The sequence below is a fragment of the Arctopsyche grandis genome, chromosome 6, assembly GCF_051622035.1.
Source record: "Arctopsyche grandis isolate Sample6627 chromosome 6, ASM5162203v2, whole genome shotgun sequence".
Classification (NCBI taxonomy): domain Eukaryota; kingdom Metazoa; phylum Arthropoda; class Insecta; order Trichoptera; family Hydropsychidae; genus Arctopsyche; species Arctopsyche grandis.
In genome coordinates this window covers 2,556,819-2,576,184 of record NC_135360.1, presented here as the reverse complement: position 1 = coordinate 2,576,184, position 19,366 = coordinate 2,556,819, and the positions used below count along the sequence as shown (strand labels likewise).

At 31.9% G+C, this 19,366-nt stretch overlaps 4 protein-coding genes across 11 annotated transcripts in view; 2 read left to right on the top strand and 2 right to left on the bottom strand.

Moving 5' to 3' along the window:
- Positions 1-19,366, top strand: part of LOC143913579 (uncharacterized) — a 346,453-nt gene that overhangs the window by 138,371 nt on the left and 188,716 nt on the right. The gene's annotated exons all lie outside the window — the stretch shown is intronic.
- Positions 1-19,366, top strand: part of LOC143913567 (uncharacterized) — a 781,442-nt gene that overhangs the window by 603,011 nt on the left and 159,065 nt on the right. The gene's annotated exons all lie outside the window — the stretch shown is intronic.
- On the bottom strand, positions 269-3,689 carry LOC143913519 (kelch-like protein 24a). The gene is made up of 11 exons (XM_077433365.1): positions 3,302-3,689; positions 3,093-3,234; positions 2,876-3,015; positions 2,615-2,790; positions 2,353-2,550; positions 2,118-2,285; positions 1,887-2,042; positions 1,668-1,816; positions 1,380-1,599; positions 1,108-1,288; positions 269-1,034 (listed from the first exon to the last, which is right to left on the bottom strand). Exons 2-11 carry the CDS (start codon positions 3,203-3,205, stop codon positions 913-915), a joined length of 1,623 nt encoding a protein of 540 aa, XP_077289491.1. The 5' UTR covers positions 3,206-3,234; positions 3,302-3,689; the 3' UTR covers positions 269-912.
- Positions 4,659-9,114, bottom strand: LOC143913582 (uncharacterized). 7 transcript variants are annotated; one of them, XM_077433465.1, is made up of 11 exons: positions 9,008-9,114; positions 8,789-8,821; positions 8,509-8,699; positions 8,271-8,353; positions 7,994-8,189; positions 7,699-7,836; positions 6,401-6,460; positions 6,293-6,325; positions 6,160-6,213; positions 6,016-6,069; positions 4,659-5,941 (listed from the first exon to the last, which is right to left on the bottom strand). In XM_077433465.1, exons 7-11 carry the CDS (start codon positions 6,433-6,435, stop codon positions 5,806-5,808), a joined length of 312 nt encoding a protein of 103 aa, XP_077289591.1. In that variant the 5' UTR covers positions 6,436-6,460; positions 7,699-7,836; positions 7,994-8,189; positions 8,271-8,353; positions 8,509-8,699; positions 8,789-8,821; positions 9,008-9,114; the 3' UTR covers positions 4,659-5,805. The 7 variants fall into 7 exon arrangements, with proteins under 7 accessions (XP_077289591.1, XP_077289593.1, XP_077289595.1 ...); XM_077433467.1 differs by having other exon boundaries at positions 7,994-8,186; positions 9,008-9,108; XM_077433469.1 differs by having other exon boundaries at positions 8,789-8,893; positions 9,008-9,103.

Sequence of the window (19,366 nt, the reverse complement as noted above, 5' to 3'; positions counted from 1 at the left end):
ATAAAATTATCCCGTAAAAATAATATTAAACTTAATAAAAGTGTGAAAAACCATCTTAAAATCAGTCGAATATCATTGAAAACACAAAAATATGTATTCATCAAAATTTTTTATCAGAGAATCTCTGGTACTACAAACCGTTTGAGAATAACTGGAATTTAATAAACGGACGGAAATCTGTGAAATCATTTGAATTTGTAAAGTTACATTATTTGGAAATTAACTTTAGGATAAAACATATTAATTAAATAAAAGTTTCAGAGCCACTGACATTAACATATTGATTATTTCTCATAAAAGTTAACAATACTAGAAAATTTCACAATTCGATAAAAACCACGATATAACAGAATAAAAGTGTAAAAGTATTTGAGAAACCTTCGTAAAATCATTTGAGAGCCGTTGGAATGCAGCAAATTGCAAAAACATATATGAAATTCATTTTCATTTTTAAATAAAAGTTATAATTATGAAAAGTTTGAGAATCATCATGAATAATGGAAAAGTATTATTTAATCGACGAAGAGTGTGAAAAATATTTGAGAGCCACTTTTTGAAATAAATTTAAAGAAATAGGAAAAATTTATTTTCAATTTCGATATTATTTAAACAAGAAAAATTATTAGAAATGAAATATAACATTTCTGGATTGAATTGAATTGAATTCATTTTTATGTATATGTTTTTGATTTTGGCTTCTGATTCTCTGATTTTTCAGTTCATTTAGATAATATTAATTATTCATGAGTAAATAAACATTAAATATTGACGGAAAAATAAAGTATATTTTGAGAAGTTGTTGCATATTATGTATTTATTCAAACATTTGGATAAATTAAAAATTCAAAAAGTACATTTAATGATTATTTCAAAATACACTTTTTTCAAATAATACAAAAAAACTGCAGTCGATCAAATAATCGAATCATATGGAATGACATGTGCAACTGCATATTTTCTATCTCTGCTCAGACTTGTTGAAGCTTCCCAAGATTTGTTCGTCTCGTCGTATTCCCAAACTCTACTTCCTCCACCTGAAAATCAAAACAATAAATTAATTCTACATTCGAGACCCATAAATCCAAATTAAGTTGTAAAAAAACTCACCCATGCTAAACAGTTTATTTTGGAAACAGCCAAGACTGATTCCGGATGCAGCTTGCGGGAGTTTGGTGAATGCAGTCCACACATTTGCATTCGGATCGTAATGCTCCACACTGTCTAAATTAGTACCAGTTTGAAAGGCAATTCCACCAGCGACGTAAAGTTTTCCTTGGAATGCGACGCTCTAAAATGGTGAAATCAAAATTTAGTTCATTTTATTTTGGAGAGTTGTATATTATTTGCGATAGTTGTGAATAAAATTAATTGATGTTCACCGAATGATCACATCTTCTCTGAATCATCTGAGCGCGGTAAGTCCAAGAATTGGTCTCCACTGAATACATCTGCACTTTATTCGTGGATATATATTTTCCGTTTTCACTTGTTTTCCCGCCTGTTATGTATATTTTATCGGCGATGACAGAAGCACTATGCCCAAAAACTGCCACCAACAATGGAGCGATGATCTCCCAATCCCCAGTGTTGCTGCTCCACCTAATCGAAATTAATAATCGTCAACTTCCCTTTCAATCGATCTGATGAAATGATTGCAATTTAATCACCTTTCCACTGAAGATAAATAGTCACCACCAATGGCGTAAACATCCGTGGACGAACCGCGCCGAAGTGTCACTGCTGAGAACCAATAACGAGCTTGATTTAATGGCTTCAATGGCTTTTTCTCACCGCTTTTCAAATCGATGTATTCCACCTGAAAACAAATAAATTGGTTATATTCCGATTTCTCTAAGCAGGTACTTCGCAACACCGGAAAACGTTACTGAAGTCATTGCTCTCCATGAAGAATTCTTTCCGCCGATGATAAGGATCCAATCTCCCACGAGGACAGACGCAAAATATGATTTATTTATTCCAATATTTTTGGATAGAGTCCAACTGTTTTTTAGTCCATCAAATATATCGATGGTGTTTGCCATCTGAAAACACGTTATGCAATAAAATAATTAATTTACAATCCAATCAAAATATTATACTTGTGATACAAAACTCACATCAATATCCCATCCCCCAACCAGTGCCATTTTATATCCTTTTATTTTACTACGAGGGGTCTCTCTTGGGACGAAAGATTTATCATTCTTGTCTTTAACTGCTTGTCTAAGAGTGGTCATACAATCAGCACACGAATGACAGAAAGTTAATACTTCATCGATGAAAAACTAAAAAAAAAAATTATTAAAATGGATTTTTTTCAATAAACTGCAACATTCAATTAATCTCAAATACCTCCATCGAGAGCAAGGATAACCTCACGGATCTCATCAGCTGTGCCAAGTCACTTTTACGGTTCGCATTATCATGATTTACCCACAATTTCACAGCATTAAATATGCTTTCTTCGGAACGCACAAACAAATCATTCGATTTCAAGATTTCATTCACGTTGGAGACCGGCAGATTGAGAAAATCTTTAGTTTTGTGCAGCTAAAACAGAAGTGGAGTTGAAAAATATTTAAGTGACATATTTTTTTATATAATCAACACTCACCGTCTCGAAATTTCCCAGAGTCAAATCCATTGCTTCTGTCTTCAAATCGGAATCTTCCGTTGATTTCAAAACTTCCAAACAATTGGAAAGATCGACCGTTTCATGTCGCGGTGGAATTTTCACTTCGAGTCGATTTGCTAGCTCCATTAATTTGTCGTAGTGACGGTCAGCTATGCCTAAAATTATATTTCAATTATTAAATTTAATGACGAACACACACGCATTTTGAATTGATTATTTCAGATAATAATGAACTCGTACTTATTTCTCCAGTGTAACAATACTTCAGGATTGCATCGATAACGTCAAAGTCAAAAGGGGAAAATATCTCCTCCAATTGATCTTTGTTTGTCCAAAAGAATTCGCTGCACGCCGATAACACCACCAAATGCACGTAGAATCTGCAATTACGAAAAATAATAGTTAGGCTGAAAAAACAATTTGTATTTTTAGTATTTTTGGGTTCGAATAAAGATACCTTAGACCTCGAACAATAAAAAGGGTGTCGTATTTCTTCTCTTGTTTCATGGCATCGTACAAATACTCCACCCGTTTTGCCGCAAAATCGGAACTCGCCTTCACTACGAACATCTTGTTTCTGATTTTCTCTTAGATTTCTCCTGAAAAACAAAGTTAAAAATTAGACAATATAACTATAAGTGCTAAGCAAAATAATGTTCGACTTACCAAGTGTAAAGATTAGCAGCGACTGATTTGGAGCACTGTCGTTCTGCGGTTTTATCTCGATAGATAAGGATATCTCAACCCTTTCGTTGCATTGAAACGTATATTAATTATTTACTGAAGTTAATTATTGCTCATAAATGCCATGACAGGTGACCAACATACGGGGAATATATAATTGAACTTTAGTTAAGATCAGGGCTGTGGAGTCAGACTCCGACGTTTTGCTATGATTCGATTCGGACTCGAATTATTATATTATAGTATGATCGACTTTTCTTGCCAATGCATAAAATTATTAAAAATGAAAATAATTGCGATATTTAAAATATAAAAAAAAAATAATGGAATTAAATTGCCATTTACCCAATATATCGAATTATTGGTAGTGAAATAGGTATAAATAAAGAGTAAGTACTTTCATAGTGCATGGATTAGAATTTCATATACAAACATATCAATTTAACCCTTTGACTGCTACAACAACGATAAATCGTTGTTTTGAAATCGGTAAAGATTGCTACGACGATCGTTGTTGACGTCATTAATTGTCGTATTTCAATACTTTCTTTGAGCCACCAGCGCATCAGTGGCACGAAACATTTTTTTTATATACGTATTTATATTTATTTTTCAATCAAGCTTTATAAATATTTATCAATTTTTTAAATAAAAGCTCTTCAATTTCGGGTTCATCATCAAAGTAAATTTCGGGTTCGTTGTCAATGTCATATAAGGAGTTATTACTTGGGAATTGATTATTATCGATAAATTCATTTTCAGAATCAGTAGAGCTGCTGATTTGTCGAGTTCCTCGGCGAGGAGCTATTATTTCGCTTTCATCACTTTCACTGTCCGATATCATTTTGCAGAGTTAAAATAAATGGCAAAAAACAATAGAAATCCGCTTTCAATTATATAGGTCACGAGACGTCACGAATTCATGCAATCAATCAAATGCAACTGAAATGCATACAAAATGTTTATGATACATGTTGAAAAATTATTTGATTATTAGAAACTTCGCATCCTTGTGTGTCTCGCTCACACGTACACAATTAAAACCAAGAAAGAAAGAGAGAGAGACCGCTACCTGTTTCGAATATATCGCATGTTGTAAGGATACATCGATATCTAAAAATAGATTATTGAAAAGAATAAAGCCTCGGAAAACAATCGTCAAAACTTATTTAGTGTATATATGTAGGTGTCTCTTTCGCACGCACGCATGTAAAAGCAAGACAGAAAGATAGAGCACGAGTCCACGACTGCTTCTTAAAAATGTATATAAAGTATTATAAAAATTACGAGTGTTCGGCGAAGTAAGTATGTAAAAAAAAATATTATATTTTTTTTTTTTCAAAATAATTACAAATGTTAGCATTTTTCGCTTGGACATTGAAAAACCTCGTAGCAGCCAAAGGGTTAATAAAAAAATTGAAATAAAAATAAATATTTAAGCACATCAAAATACGTGCAAGTCAACTATTTTATTTTTAAGGTAAATAAAATAAGGTCAAAATAAACAAAGTAACGTTAAGTTATTTTATTTATTTATTTATTCATAATCATTGAGAAGATTGAATTTATTTTTATTCCCTCTCAATTTTGTAATAAACTTTATCTTTAAATAAACAAAAATATTTAATAGTGATGTTGTTTCTGGATAGGTATTTGGATTTTGATTTATGAAATTTCAATGATTAAATTGTAAAAGCGATATTCACATATTTTGCAGGAATAAAAACAGTTTTTCGAGTTTTTTGAAACGAACTTACATGTAAAGGGTTAGCACTTGATTATTTACCCGGATGTGGCATTATACTACACAAAAACATGTTTTTACAATAATAACGAAAAACCACATGGAAATAACCACTCATCCGATATTAAAATAATCGTCTTCTCACAGATAAAACACATTTTGAAATTAAAATTAAGATCATCGATAATAGAATTCGACAAACTAGTCAAATTCGCCATGCATATTTTGCACTCAAAAGGAATAAAATCTAAAGTAAGCAATTAATAAGAATTATGTATTTAACCAAAAAATGTATTTTCTTCAAGATATGTAATTTCAATGATAGCGGAAAAACAATTGATTATTAAAAATGCAAGAATAATTGTTGACACTGGTTTTAACTCTTATCTATTATATTATATTATATACTAAATTCATTGCTCCAATGCTAACTCATTTTATTTTCGTTTATAAACACGAAAATTCGAACTGAAGATTTTAAATAATGTGTATTAAATTTTAGGTCTTCTCTTAAGTTTTTGGATTCAATTGTCTCATAAGCCGCTTAACGGATTGGGATAAATCGTAAAAGTTATGATAGCCCTTTCAAAAACGTATTACTGACGCTAACATATCTGGTAGTTATTGTATATCTATATATTTGAATGAAAGGAACACGAAAGAAACTTGCAAAGATAAAACGTCCATCGACTTGGAAACAATCCAATTTGAATTTGTTACATCAGCATACGATGAAATCCATTTATCCATTTATCCAGCCATCTGAGCTGAAACTGAAATTACTGCTCAGAATTGATAATATTATGGGAATAATAATCATGTGTATGTTAATCGGTGTGACTTCTTCAGTTATTGAGGACGCAGCCTCTCCATTGGACCTGAAAGTAAAGTGGTTGTAATTGTAATTGTAATTGTCTACCATCGATAAATAATATAAGCAGTTACTACTTACATTTCAGATAACATGGCCCAGCCCCGATTTTTGTTTTCAGAACCGCTATCAGAGCTGCAATTTAAAATAATTCGATTAATAACAATATATGTGATTTACTATAAATAATCATACGTATAATAGATATAAGCAGTTACAACTTACGTTCCGTATAATATGATCGATCTTCCACTTTTTGTTTCGAAATCACAATCTGAGCTGAAATTTATAAGCGATTGGGATTATTAACATATCCAAGAATTGATAATAATACAGAAACAATATATAAATGAGTTACTCGTTTGATGACGTTTCTGTCTCGGTGATGGACCTGAAATAAAAGTGATTGTAATGAAGAGTATTGTCAATCATTACTAAATAATCATACTCGTACATTGAAACTTACATTTCCAATGGTGATGTCGAGCTTCGACTCTTCATTTCCACACCGAGCTGATTTTCCAAACTGAAATTTAAAAGCGATTGCGATTATTTACATATCCGAAAATTGATATTTATTTAAAAGTAGCTGAACCCCGGCATGCAATTCCCGTTCCCGTTCCCGTTCTCGTTCTCATATGTGAAAATTGTAAAATGGTTTATTTTCTAATAATTATATGTTGTTATCATTTATAATCAATATAAAACTGTAAATTTTCCAAACAATGTAACGTTTAGTTATTTTCATCATCGAGAAGATTGAATTAATTTTTCCCTCTATTGATCAATTTAATAATAAACGTAATCTTTAAATAACCAAAAATATTCACGAGTGATGGCTAAAATGAACAATCTGAGCTAAGATATTGTGTCTGGATTGGTATTGGGATTTCGATTTCTGAAATTTCAAATGATTCCATTGTTAATGCGATATTCATATCTTTTGCAGGAATAAAAACAGTTTTTCGAGTTTTTTAAAACGAATTTAGGGTTAAAGGACTAGCGCTAGATTGCTTACACGGATATGACATTAAACCACAGAAAAACATGTTTTTACAATAATAACGAAAAACCGCATGGAAATAACCACTCATACGATATTAAAATAATCGTCTTCTCACAGATAAAACACATTTTGAAATTAAAAATAAGATCATCGATAATAGAATTCGACAAACAAGTCAAATCCGCCGTGCATATTTTGCACTCAAAGGGAATAAAATCTAAAGTAAGCAATTAATAAGAATTATGTATTTAACCGAAAAATGTATTTTCTTCAAGATATGTAATTTCAATGATAGTGGAAAAACCTCACAAAAAAACAACTGATTATTGAAAATAGCATCAGAATTGTTGATACTGGTTTTAACTCTTATCTATAATATTATATTATATACTAAATGCATTGCAATGCAAACTCATTTTATTTTCGTTTATAAATACGAAAATTCGAACTGGAGATTTTAATAGTAATTTAATTAAAATAAAGTTTTTGGATTCAATTGACTCATAAGCCACTCAACGGATTGGGATGAATCGTAAAAGTTATGATACATAGGTTGCATATACACACATATAATATGTATTAGTATAATATTGTTTAAATATTATTGTGTAATAGGCAGTGATGTAGTGCTAAATTTTATTTCAAAATTAAAAATCCCCAAATTCTGCGATCATAAAAAAAAAAATTTAGTTATATGGTTTTTAACAGAAAATTTTTCAAAATGAATAAAAAGAATCATTTCCATACATTTTAATAACCTTTAAACAAACCAGCACTCCTGGAACTGCCAGGATCGGAAGGTGGAGGAGGGTCGATCACGATGTTAGTCCTTGGAGTCGGTGCTCCCACACCAGATGTAGACGGAATATCTTCATTGTCTTCTGAGGCCATCACACCTGAAAATATACAAATAAAACATGTAATTGATGAAGTATTGTCACATAAGCTCAAATAGAGCGGACGTTGAAAGCATGTTAACACGATTCCATGATGATTCTTTTTTTTCAGTATATGATGATCAGTTATGACTAATTCTGCATCTACACTACTTACACGACACAAAATCAAACTTCTCGTATTTAATTTTTGAAGCCATTGACAAAAGTCTCTTATTATATAATACATATTGTTGCGTAGGGGTGGGTTCAGGATTCAAATGAAAGGCCAAAGTCGCTTCACAGCATTTATTCAACGATTCAGGAGGTCCACACGAAATACTTGGCTTATTTTTTAGGTTGGGTAATTCCTGCTAGTAAAAATTATATAAAAACACATTAATTATCGAAGATATGATCAATAAAGAATGTTACTAAACGATTTTATTTTATACCCATTTTAACCAAAGTATCCTCCATTGACATTTTCAAAACCTGGTCACCTTAACCAAGAGCTTCTTACGGCGGGGAGATTTACCTAAAATAAAGAAAATAGTAAAAGTAATATAACATTGGAGAAAACAGTGGAAATTTTGATGATAATAATGATGTGTATGCCTGGCAGTCAAAATTATTTTTTGCACAGGAAATAGCACGGGCAAGGATTTCTGTAGGAAATAATATATGTCTAACCCTTTCAAAAACGTATAACTGACGCTAACATATCTGGTAGTTATTGTATATCTATATATTTAAATGAAAGGATCCGCCGTCGTTTATCGATATGGAAACAATCCGATAGAATTTGTTAGATCAGCATACGATGAAATCCATTTATCCGATAGAAGCATTTCATATGAAATCTATTTATCCAGCTATCGGAGCTGAAATTGAAATTATAGCGATTTTTAACATATCCGAGAATTGATAATATTATGGGAATAATATATGTATGTTGATCGGTGTGACTTACTCAGTTATTGAGGACACAGCCTCACCAATGGACCTGAAAGTAAAGTGATTGTAATTTTCTACCATCGATAAATAATATAAGCAATCGAATTATTTTAAATCAGAGCTGAAATTGAAAATAATTCGATTAATAACAAATACAGAAACAATATATAAATATGTATATGTGATTTACTACAAATAATCATACGTATAATAGATGTAAGCAGTTACAACTTACGTTCCGTGTATAATATGGCCATCTTCAATTGCTCAAATTTATCTTTTAAACTCTTCCAACCGAAACATTGTCACTTTGACACTTTGACACTTACCCACTCCACTTGTAACGTTTACAAATCCGACCATTATTACCTTTTGACTTTCTTTCCTCTCCTCCGCTTGATTAATTCGCAAGTACATATGTAGATCCAGAGTCAATTACAAATCGAGTTGCAAATGCGATCCAAATAGTTTAAATTTCCCTCCAAAGAAAAAAAAATCCAAAGTAAAAAAAAAACTATAAATAACGCCAACATTCTTGCATAAACGTAACGCGAAGAGGGCGGGGGGAGGAATACGATAATTAATATGTTAACACTTTACTACCCGCTTCGACGCGTGTATTGTTGTCACCTCGGGTCCGGAAATGCGCGCGGTATTTTTCACTAGAATCCGGGCCGATTTCTACACCAATAGAAAAAAAACTTTTTTATATGGATTTGATTACTTCTAAAATAATAATAGTATTGTAGCAATCTCGTCACCATCATCAAGACATTTACTGCGACGCAGAATACATTTCCAAAACGTTCTAGAAAGCTCCACCACTACCAGTCGAGTGGAACCAAACCGGTTGAAGCACACCGCAGCCATTAAACTACATCGAGCGGAACGGTGCCAATCGTTCCAGAAAATTCTACCCCATCGACAAAAACACATTCCTCGCATACGCATCAACACCAGCTGCAACAGGTCACGTGATGCCCAAGAACACTATAAAAGGAGGTCCAACCCAAACAACGCCAGTCGACATCCAGCTTCTGACCTGCCACCACTACACTACGCTGACCATGGAGGATCAACCAGCCGAACGAGCCAGCAACACACTGCCGCATCCAGAGACCTTCCGAACATAGCCGAACAACGAGCCAGCAACACACTGCCGCATCCAGAGACTTGCTGAACATAGCCGAACAACGAGCCAGCGACACTTTACCATATCCAGAGACCGCTGAACGACACACTTATAATTATACACGTGTATACGTTGTTATATAAAAATAAATACTTTATACTTACATATAGCAGTATTTAATACCGAAACACAGACGAACCTGTCTACAATACATGGCGGACTGGTGGTGAAGAACACCTTCACAACTAGATCAGTCCCCATAACTGGTGACCCCCGACTTCTACTACGCAGCCTTCACAGCAACCAACAAAGCAGCCCACAGCGCAATCAACTTCCAACCTCACCATAGTATTGTAGTGATATTTTGAAACAGTATTCAATATATCACTCTGCATACATCTACATGAAAATAAAAACCAGGGCTTATAAACTGGAGCTCTTGAATCAATGAAAAAAAAAAAACGTAAATGTCATTCAAATAACCTTTGAATATAAAAATAATAGTAGTAGTGGACAGTTATAGACCGATCATAGAAAATCAAAATTCCAAAAATGTAAAGAATAAAATCATTTTTCACACATTTGAAAATGAGACAATTTACAATAGACTTTGTTTACAATTTACAATTGACTTCGGAATAATAGTTGTTTAAGATAATGTTTAAATAGGATTTTCGGGTTCAATTTAAATTAACTGTAAAGTATAAGTATATTTTTTTAGTATCCCAAATCAACTAGTGATTCCTTGAGAACAGTATCATCTATGTTTTAGATTTTTTAAAGATCCAGTGTTTCTTATACTTACATTTTTGTATTTTACTACACATTTTACTATTTTTAAGAGGTCATAAAATTTATTTTCCTAGAATTATTCTCAAACTGTCAAATATTTTCTAGTAGAATAAAAAATATATTAATGGTAATAATTCCAGATCCTAATATTTAGGAAAAGATGTATTGATTTTTAAGTACTGGTTCTCAAACAAGCGAATTGTTGCTTGACGGCGGGAGACTGTAATCTCCGGTTTTTTACTCATGTTTTCCAACTGTGATTTCCGTAGACAGAGGTAACTAAGCTTTTTTTATACCTATACAAGAAAATTTTGAATTCAGAAAAAAAATATATATTTCCATCATCCTTCGGTTTTCCACCTCAAATACAATACTTTCCATTTCAAATTAAATATTTTCCATTTCAAATTAAATATTTATTGATTGCGGCAGTGAATATTGATGGAAATGTATGGCATGAAATTATTCAGCCCCCCACAATTAATTCCAATATGTTTTGCGATATCTTGAAAAAGTATGGTTAGTGTTAGACAACACCAGCATCCACCATACCACATAAGTGAGTGAGCTGGTTAAACGTACAAACCATTTTTTTTAATTATCTTACCTTCATACTCACCAATGATGAATCCCATTGAAGAAGTAAGATATGGATTAATATTAAGATTATACATACATACATATGTTCTGCACAGGAATTTGCTTACAGACCCATCGATCAGATTAAATTTGGTGGAGATCATACAAGATCAAAATATTTTATTTGAAATGGAAAATATTTTATTTAAAATTGAAAATATTTTATTTGAGGTAGAAAACCTGTATAAATGATTGCAAAATTTAAAATATGATTAAATTTTGGCTAGGGTAACCAGTCTTTTCTATACAAAAAATATTTTCAAGTTGAAAATAAAATCTAAAAATATTCTCATCGTTTTAATGCTATGAATGATGACAAAATTTAAAATAAAATAATTTTTTGGACTAAGGTAACCATCCTTTTTAGACAACATTTTTTTAAAGCGAGAAAACATCTGAAAATATAATAAAAAAGTAACAAAAAAAAATAATACATAAGAAAAAAAAATGAACAAAGGTGTAAAAATCAAAAATAAAATCCACAAAATCACATTTTTAGTTTTATATTGAACAAAAGAAAAATAGTGCATAAGGAGAAAGAAAAAGAAAAAGTAAAATAAAATAAAACAAAAAATAAAATCACAGCGAGGCCCAAATGGGAGAGAGTAGATTAAGATTCCATGATGAGCGCAGGTTACCAGATAAATATATTTTCACTGGCGTTTTAGTGAAATCATAACATGACATATACTTTCCCACTAGTGAATAGCATATGACATATGTATACATAATACATACATATGTAACTTAAATATGGTGATTTCGATTATTATGAATATGCAATTTCGCTGTAACGTGTGCATATGTACCTACATATATGATGACCGAATAATAACTTACCGGACAAATAATAAAAATACTGACCATCTATAGATTTTAAAATACGTACACAAAATTATTTACGAGTAAATAAGTATATAAATCAGTCAGTTTATTGAACAAACACATGTAGTGATAAATTTAACATATTCTCGATATTTTCGAGATTCTTATAAACCAGGCCTGGTCAAACTTTTTGGATGAAGGGCCACATTAGAAATTAAAAATGAGCGGTGGGCCGCAAGTAAAATACTATTTTTAGATATACATTATTCACTATCACGAAAGGAATTAAATCATCATTTTTTTTTCAAATTTCATACAAAAAAATAATTTAATTTCACGAATGAAACTGTTTTACATCTTTAATAGTTTTTTAATTTCAGGAGAAAATTTTGTAGTTGAAATTCTTAAAAATGCTTGTAAATTTTCATCTGTGATGCTTGATTGTAAATAATTTTTATTGATATTCAATATTGACAATTTTTGTTTACATACAAATGTAGGTTGATCAAAAAACCACCAGCATTTTTTGATCAAAATCTCTAAGTTTGTCGAATTTTTCCATATTAAGGGCGTTGTAAAATTTTTCAAATTTCTTCATGATGGTGTAATCCCTTAAATCAGCATCCCAATGTAAATATATAATCGTAAATTATATCTCCGTCGTTACGCTATCAATATATGTATATTGCAATTGATCTAGTATAATTGCCAAGCCTATCTCAATTTTTCGGAAGTCGCCAAATCTTCATGGAAACTCACCACTTAAATCGTTGATAATTTAACCATATTCTTCAAATTTATTTTCTGGTATCTTCAGCAATTTCATGGTTGAAAAGTGGTCTACCCGTTTAATAAATAAATGGTGAAGAAACAGTCGTAGTTTTAATATAAATACATTCAAACTTTTCACCATATCATGGACATATAAATTTTCCCTTTGGAACACTGTGTTGAAAGTATTTAAATGTTCCACGATGTCCAAAATAAATGCAAAATCACACAGCCAGTCATTATCAGTTAATTCGGGAAAGTCGATAATATTTTTCATTTTTAAAAATAGAACGATTTCTTCTTTTGTATCCCATACTCACTGAAGTATTTTTCCAAATCCCATATTTCGAATGTGATTATGATAAATAATATCTGTGAACTCAGATTCAATATCTTGAAGAAAAGCTATGAATTGTCTGTTTCAAGCCACTTGATCGTATTAAATTACAAGTTTAATAATACAAGATGTCACATGTTCAACTTTTAACACATTTTTGTACAATACTTGTTGATATATAATACAATGAATTATAATTAAATTGTAATCAGGACAATTTTCGCAAATTTTACCCTGGATAAAATTTGATTTTTAAGTGATTCCAATGACAAAAGCTCTTCAATAATTTCAAATTTAGAGTTACATCCGCGTATGAAAATTAATAACTGTGCGGTATCTTTTCGATCATTACTTTCGTCGAGAGCTATCGAGTACCATGTGATCGATTCTAATATTGATGATAATTGCTCATTAAAGCTTATAGTCTAGTTTGGCTCAAATTCGAATTGTATCTTATATCAGAAACGATAAAATACCGATCAGAAAAAAGTAAACTTTTTTGAATTTTGCTCGCGGGCCGCACCAAATTACTTGGCGGGCCGCAGTTTGCCCAGGCCTGTTATAAACGATTTCTCGAAAAACAAGAATCTCGAACATTCGTAATAAAATATTCTCGAGAAATAAGAATCTCGAAATTTCACAATAAAATATTCTCGAGAATCGAAATTTCTCAAGAATTCTCGAGACAAGATTTCTCGATCACAACCTCTAATCAGCACCACGTGCTGTCGACCTGGGAAGACACTCAACTCCAAACGTCTGAAACGTCTACATCTAGGCATCCATTGTCCACTCTCCACTCTCCTGGCCAAGGAACAATGGAGTGCAGACTTTGTCTCTGCTCTGCTCCAGCATGGTCCTTCGTCTCCAACCATGATGATCCTCATCCACCGCGTTTTGCGCAACGTATTTGGACCTGCTGTCCGCTGCGGGTTAGTTACGTTTAGGGTTGTCAGGCGTCCCGATTAATCGGGATTATCACCAATTTTAAATCTCGTGTCCCGGTGTCCCGATCAAAACTCTCGGAACGCCCAAATATCCCGGTTTATTACTTTTTAAATTCCTACAAAAGTTTTTAAGTCAGAATTAACACCTAATATATAATTTGGAAAGAGACTTATATGTATGTATGTATGTATGGATATATGTATGCAGTGGCGGACTGGGACTGAAATTAGTGCATGCCAGGAGTCAAAGGGGGCCCACCCAGGGTTAAAAAAAAGTGTCCCCCCCCCCCGCCCATATAACAAAATTTTCTTCTTTCCATCACGCTAAAAATCAAGGGTAAAAAAAATTTTTTTTTCAAAAATGGGAATAAACAAATTTAAGTACAAGAAAAATGGCAAAAGCAAAGTAGATCCATAAATTACATTGTATATTTCGTTTTAACCCTTGTCCTAGGTTAATAGAATGCATCATAATAGAATGCGGCCTAAAAGCGGCTTTTACTTTCGGTAGAAAACAATCAGGGACGTCATTTCAGCTTTTTCTTGGGGGGCGCAGGCAAAGATTGGTCAAATTGAATTTTTTTTTCAAATAATCTTTTTTATATCGGAATAAAAATGGAAAATATTCTTTGCATACACCTTATTGAGTTATAAAATATGAAAAAAATAGGCTTATTTTTGATAAAATAATTATAAAAAAATATTATGTAAAAAGTGAAAAAAGCGCGAAAATTTTTTTCTAAAAATCTTCACATGGTCAACAAAAATCGACCATCAAACTGAGTCACTAAAAAACTATCAATTAACTTAATTTCTACCGACTGTCTTTTCACTTTATCTATGTACATATATACATACATATGTACGTAATAACAATAGATAAAGTTTTGTGATCATGCGATCATGGATTTTGGGGAGGGGCCCCTATCCTATATTTCTATATACATGGATGTGTCTAGATTACGAATAGATTTTATATTCGGAAACTGTTTAAAATTGTGTATTTAAATCTTACTATATCGTCGAAGTATAATCAAATGTTATTTTGAAAGTATGAAGTAAATTTAAATCGCTGGTTGATGATGAATCGTCCTATCAAAATTGTTTTAAGCAATTCTGTTTATATTATTCACAGAAATTTGTTTATTCCCATTTTTATTTCAGTAGGTAGTTGTTACATGGGTATTGGTATATACATAATATTGAGGTTAGAAATGGGCCCAGCAAAAGGGCCCACGCAAATGTTGAAACTTACATTTCGAGCCTAATAAAAAAGTTAACCTATCCTTGGGCTGTTAAAGCAGGTATTAGTTGTTTGTGTATATCGTAAGAAATTTGTTTTGTTGAAATACCCAAACTTTAGGTCCCAAAGTGCAATATGCTATAAATTTTTACACACGTGAAATAGTTAAAAATTTATTTAATTTTACTGAGGGCCCATATTTTCTAACAGATAGTGGGGCCCACATGCCATCGGGCATGTTCGCTTGTATGGCCAGTCCGCCACTGTGTGTATGTAACTTTCGTTCGTAAACGACAAATTCGATTATTTTTTTTTCGATTCATGGGCGCCGATTCATTTTTTTCGATTCAAAAGATTTGAAGTCCCCGGGGGCAAAGCCCTAGGGGGCGCAGGCGCCGGATTCTGGTATACCTTCATATAATATCGAAAGAGACTTACTATATATGTTTGTTTGTTCGTGACAGTCAATTTAATAAAAAAAAGCAAATGTGTATTCAAATAAATTTATATAAAATAAAACTATTCAAATAAATTAAATTAAATGTTTACTATTAGATTAGTCATGTTTAAGCGGTTTATATTACAAATACCGAGCGAAGCTGGGTAATACAGCTAGTAAACTATAAACAAAAAGTCGATGTCTGGACCAGACAGTCTGGTAAACACTGCAGCAATATTCAACAATGAACTATTTGTCTCTGTCTTATACTTTCTGGAGAACTATGTGTAGAAGGGAGACAGAAAAATGTGTATCAGGCATCAATCAATTTATCTTGAATCGATAATTTTCTCATACTCGGAATGATTCATCAGTGATGTATCCGCGATGAATTCCGCGTCTGTATTTGTTTTCTTCTAATTGAAGTCTATATTTGGTTTCTTCATTGTAATTTTAGCACTTTTCATTTACTTATATTTAAAATAGAAGGAAAAAAATCAATTATAGATATTCTAAATATTATCACTTCGATTGAAAATCTATCTACATATCTATAGAAATGTCAAAGATCTGATTTTTTTGGGTGGGGTGGGGGGGGTTTGACTTGCATGAAATCTGACAAATCAAATCAAATAGCAACTGCAATTCATTGTCCTCTTATGCATGGATTCAAAAAGTTGAAACTTGAAACCCCTTTTCTAATAAACTCGTTGGTGTTTTTAGATTAGGATCACGTTGACTCGTTGAGGCTAAGAGATTGGGGGATTTCATTCATTCGTAGAATTTAAATTTTCAAGTAAAAAATGTTTTCGTGAATGCTTTTCTTCTCTCTGCTTGGTAGTTGGCATTGTTCATCGTAATCCTCACAGTAGATTATAAAATTTTCATTGGCAAGCAATATCTCAAGGCTTTTAGTAGAATTCCGTTAATTTTCGATAAATTGCTTCCACTGCCCGCTCTTCATATGTGTGCATGGTAAACTATTTCACACATAAAAACTACCCTCAACGATGTACATCGCACTTTCGCTGCAACCAGATGGTGGTTCGTGAAACCACTTGGTGGTACGCGAAAAAAAATCGGTAATGGCGGACATGCAGGAATGAATGATTTACAATCATAAAAATAGAAATATATTTATATAATTAATAAACATTACCTTAACTAATCATAGTCGACGTCAAAATGTACAGTCGATTATCGAAAATATGGAAAAATCTACCGTTTTCCTCTGATCCGGCATAGATTTTGGAGTGCATTTTTAAATTTACCCCGTTAGCGCTCCAATAAATAAATAACTTGATTTGACACTTCAGAACAGCTCGATAACGATCTTTAATGTTGCCATTTACTAGCACTGAACTGGTTGAGAGAGCTTTCTCTTCATATATTTTTATAAAAGACAAATACAGAAATATATTAAATGCAACTCAAATGCATAAGGGTATATCTTGCAACATTTGAACTGAAGTAAAAAAAAAACGAAACAAACACAAGGATCTCATATTTATTTTGAAAGGAGATTTAATTAATAAAAGAAAATATATTATAATATGTACTTTGTAATTTTGTGTTTGTATTAAAATCGTTTGTCAGCAATAGAAGTATAACGAAATTGTAGATAATTAAACTTTGAGCATATTATTATTGTGACTCCGCAAATAACTTTTTTTCCACAAAATTTCTTAACTAAACAGATCCATTGCGTTTACCATGTCTTCACATTCCTTATCATGCAAATATTAAATATGTAATTACACTTGCAATAACAAACTTCATGAAATACAATATTTTTTATATAGGTGGTACAATTTAGTGTAATGTACTATCATGTGGTACGCGAGCAGTGGCGGCTCGTCCATACGCACTGCAGCACTGCAGCACCCCCAAGGAATTTGAGAAAAATTTAATATTATTATATACATAAATGTATGTATATTATATGAAAATATCAATATTATTTAGGCGTGTATTAAGCTCACCCGCACACCGATACACCCAATAATGATCATACATCGTGGTAATAATATCAGACAGTGAGTTAGCGTTTATGATTTTGTGCAGTACGGTTTTCGATGGAATATGCCGAGTGGGCGAAGGAGGGGCGCGGGGGCAGCTAGAAGCTTGGTCCGTACTGCACTCCCAACAGTATACACATTTCTTGTTGCGTTCGTGTGCGCGCCGCGCGCTCGACACGCTCCTCACTTTTCGTTATTTCTTCTGAACCTTTTGCCTTTCCTTCTACACCTCTTACACTTTCTACGTTTCTACACTTCCTTCCACACGTCACTTTAAGAATTTAAGATGGTATCAAAATCAAGAGAAGCTGAACCAAGAACTTAAATATTAGATGAAACAATAACAGATTCTTCCAATTTACTGAATACAATTTTTTATTTCGATATTCCCAGATGCAATCTAGTAATATCGATGCATTTTCAATTAAAGAAAACTTAAAAAGTTTTACTAATGTCATTATACAAAAACGAGATTCTTATAGCGAATAGGAACCAAAAATATGTGATGCATATATTATATGCATATATTATCGCACATATTATAATATGTGCGATAATATATGCATATAATATATTCTATAGAATCCAAAAATATGTGCGATGTAATTATTGAGGATATAAAAGCAAGATATGCTTTTTCTAATGAATGAATAGCTGTGATATTATTTAATAAAGAAAATTTTGAAAAGTACTGTATGAAAATGCCAATGGAAGATCTACTACTAACCGTTGAATTATATCCAATGCTAGATAAAGAAAAACTTCAAACTGAATTAGAAGTGTTTTACTTAAGGAAAGAAATGCATGGTATTAACGATTTATTAATCATTTTAAAACTTATTTTTGCAATCAATTTATGCAAAGTTCGTGTGGAAATAACAAAACTTATTCAAATTCTGCTTACAACTTCAACTACCTCTGAGCCAGAACGGTGTTTTTCATCAATAAATAGAATTAAGACATACATATACGAGTATAAGAAACACAATGGTTCAGGAAAGATTGACGGCTTTGTCTATGCTGTCAATTGAAAAAAAAATATTATGAACAGTAAAAAATTTAACGAAAAGGTGATGATAACGAAAAAAGGTTGGGAACCGTTGTATTACATAATAGTAATTATTAAAAGGTTCTGCTATTGGATTTTATTCTACCGATTGATATAATAAACAATGACCTTTCATAGTTAAATACAGACCAAAAATGTATTTAAATAATGACCAGTAAAATACAAGCTATAAGTTCCATCATTCTTGGTGAAATTACTAGTAAAACTAGATACTGGATAAAGAACGAATATATTTTGATCAGTATTAGATTTGGCCTATGGGTGCAGCCAACACTTATTTATTTAAGATTAGTTTAGGTTAAGTTGAGTTAGGGCTGGTTTTATTTATTTAAAATTAGGTTGTTAGCGTTGGTAGTATGCTATAATTCGAATTCGTACGTTG

Excerpts from the sequence above, each read along its gene's own strand:
- LOC143913519 (XM_077433365.1), bottom strand. The coding sequence starts at position 3,205 with ATGTTCGTAGTGAAGGCGAGTTCCGATTTTGCGGCAAAACGGGTGGAG. Across the intron at positions 2,551-2,614 it reads CTCTGGGAAATTTCGAGACG|CTGCACAAAACTAAAGATTT; the intron begins GTGAGTGTTGAT and ends CTTCTGTTTTAG. Across the intron at positions 2,286-2,352 it reads TATCCTTGCTCTCGATGGAG|TTTTTCATCGATGAAGTATT; the intron begins GTATTTGAGATT and ends TTTTTTTTTTAG.
- LOC143913582 (XM_077433465.1), bottom strand. The coding sequence starts at position 6,435 with ATGAAGAGTCGAAGCTCGACATCACCATTGGAAAT. Across the intron at positions 6,214-6,292 it reads ACAGAAACGTCATCAAACGA|CTCAGATTGTGATTTCGAAA; the intron begins GTAACTCATTTA and ends TATAAATTTCAG. Across the intron at positions 6,070-6,159 it reads TCGATCATATTATACGGAAC|CTCTGATAGCGGTTCTGAAA; the intron begins GTAAGTTGTAAC and ends TTTAAATTGCAG.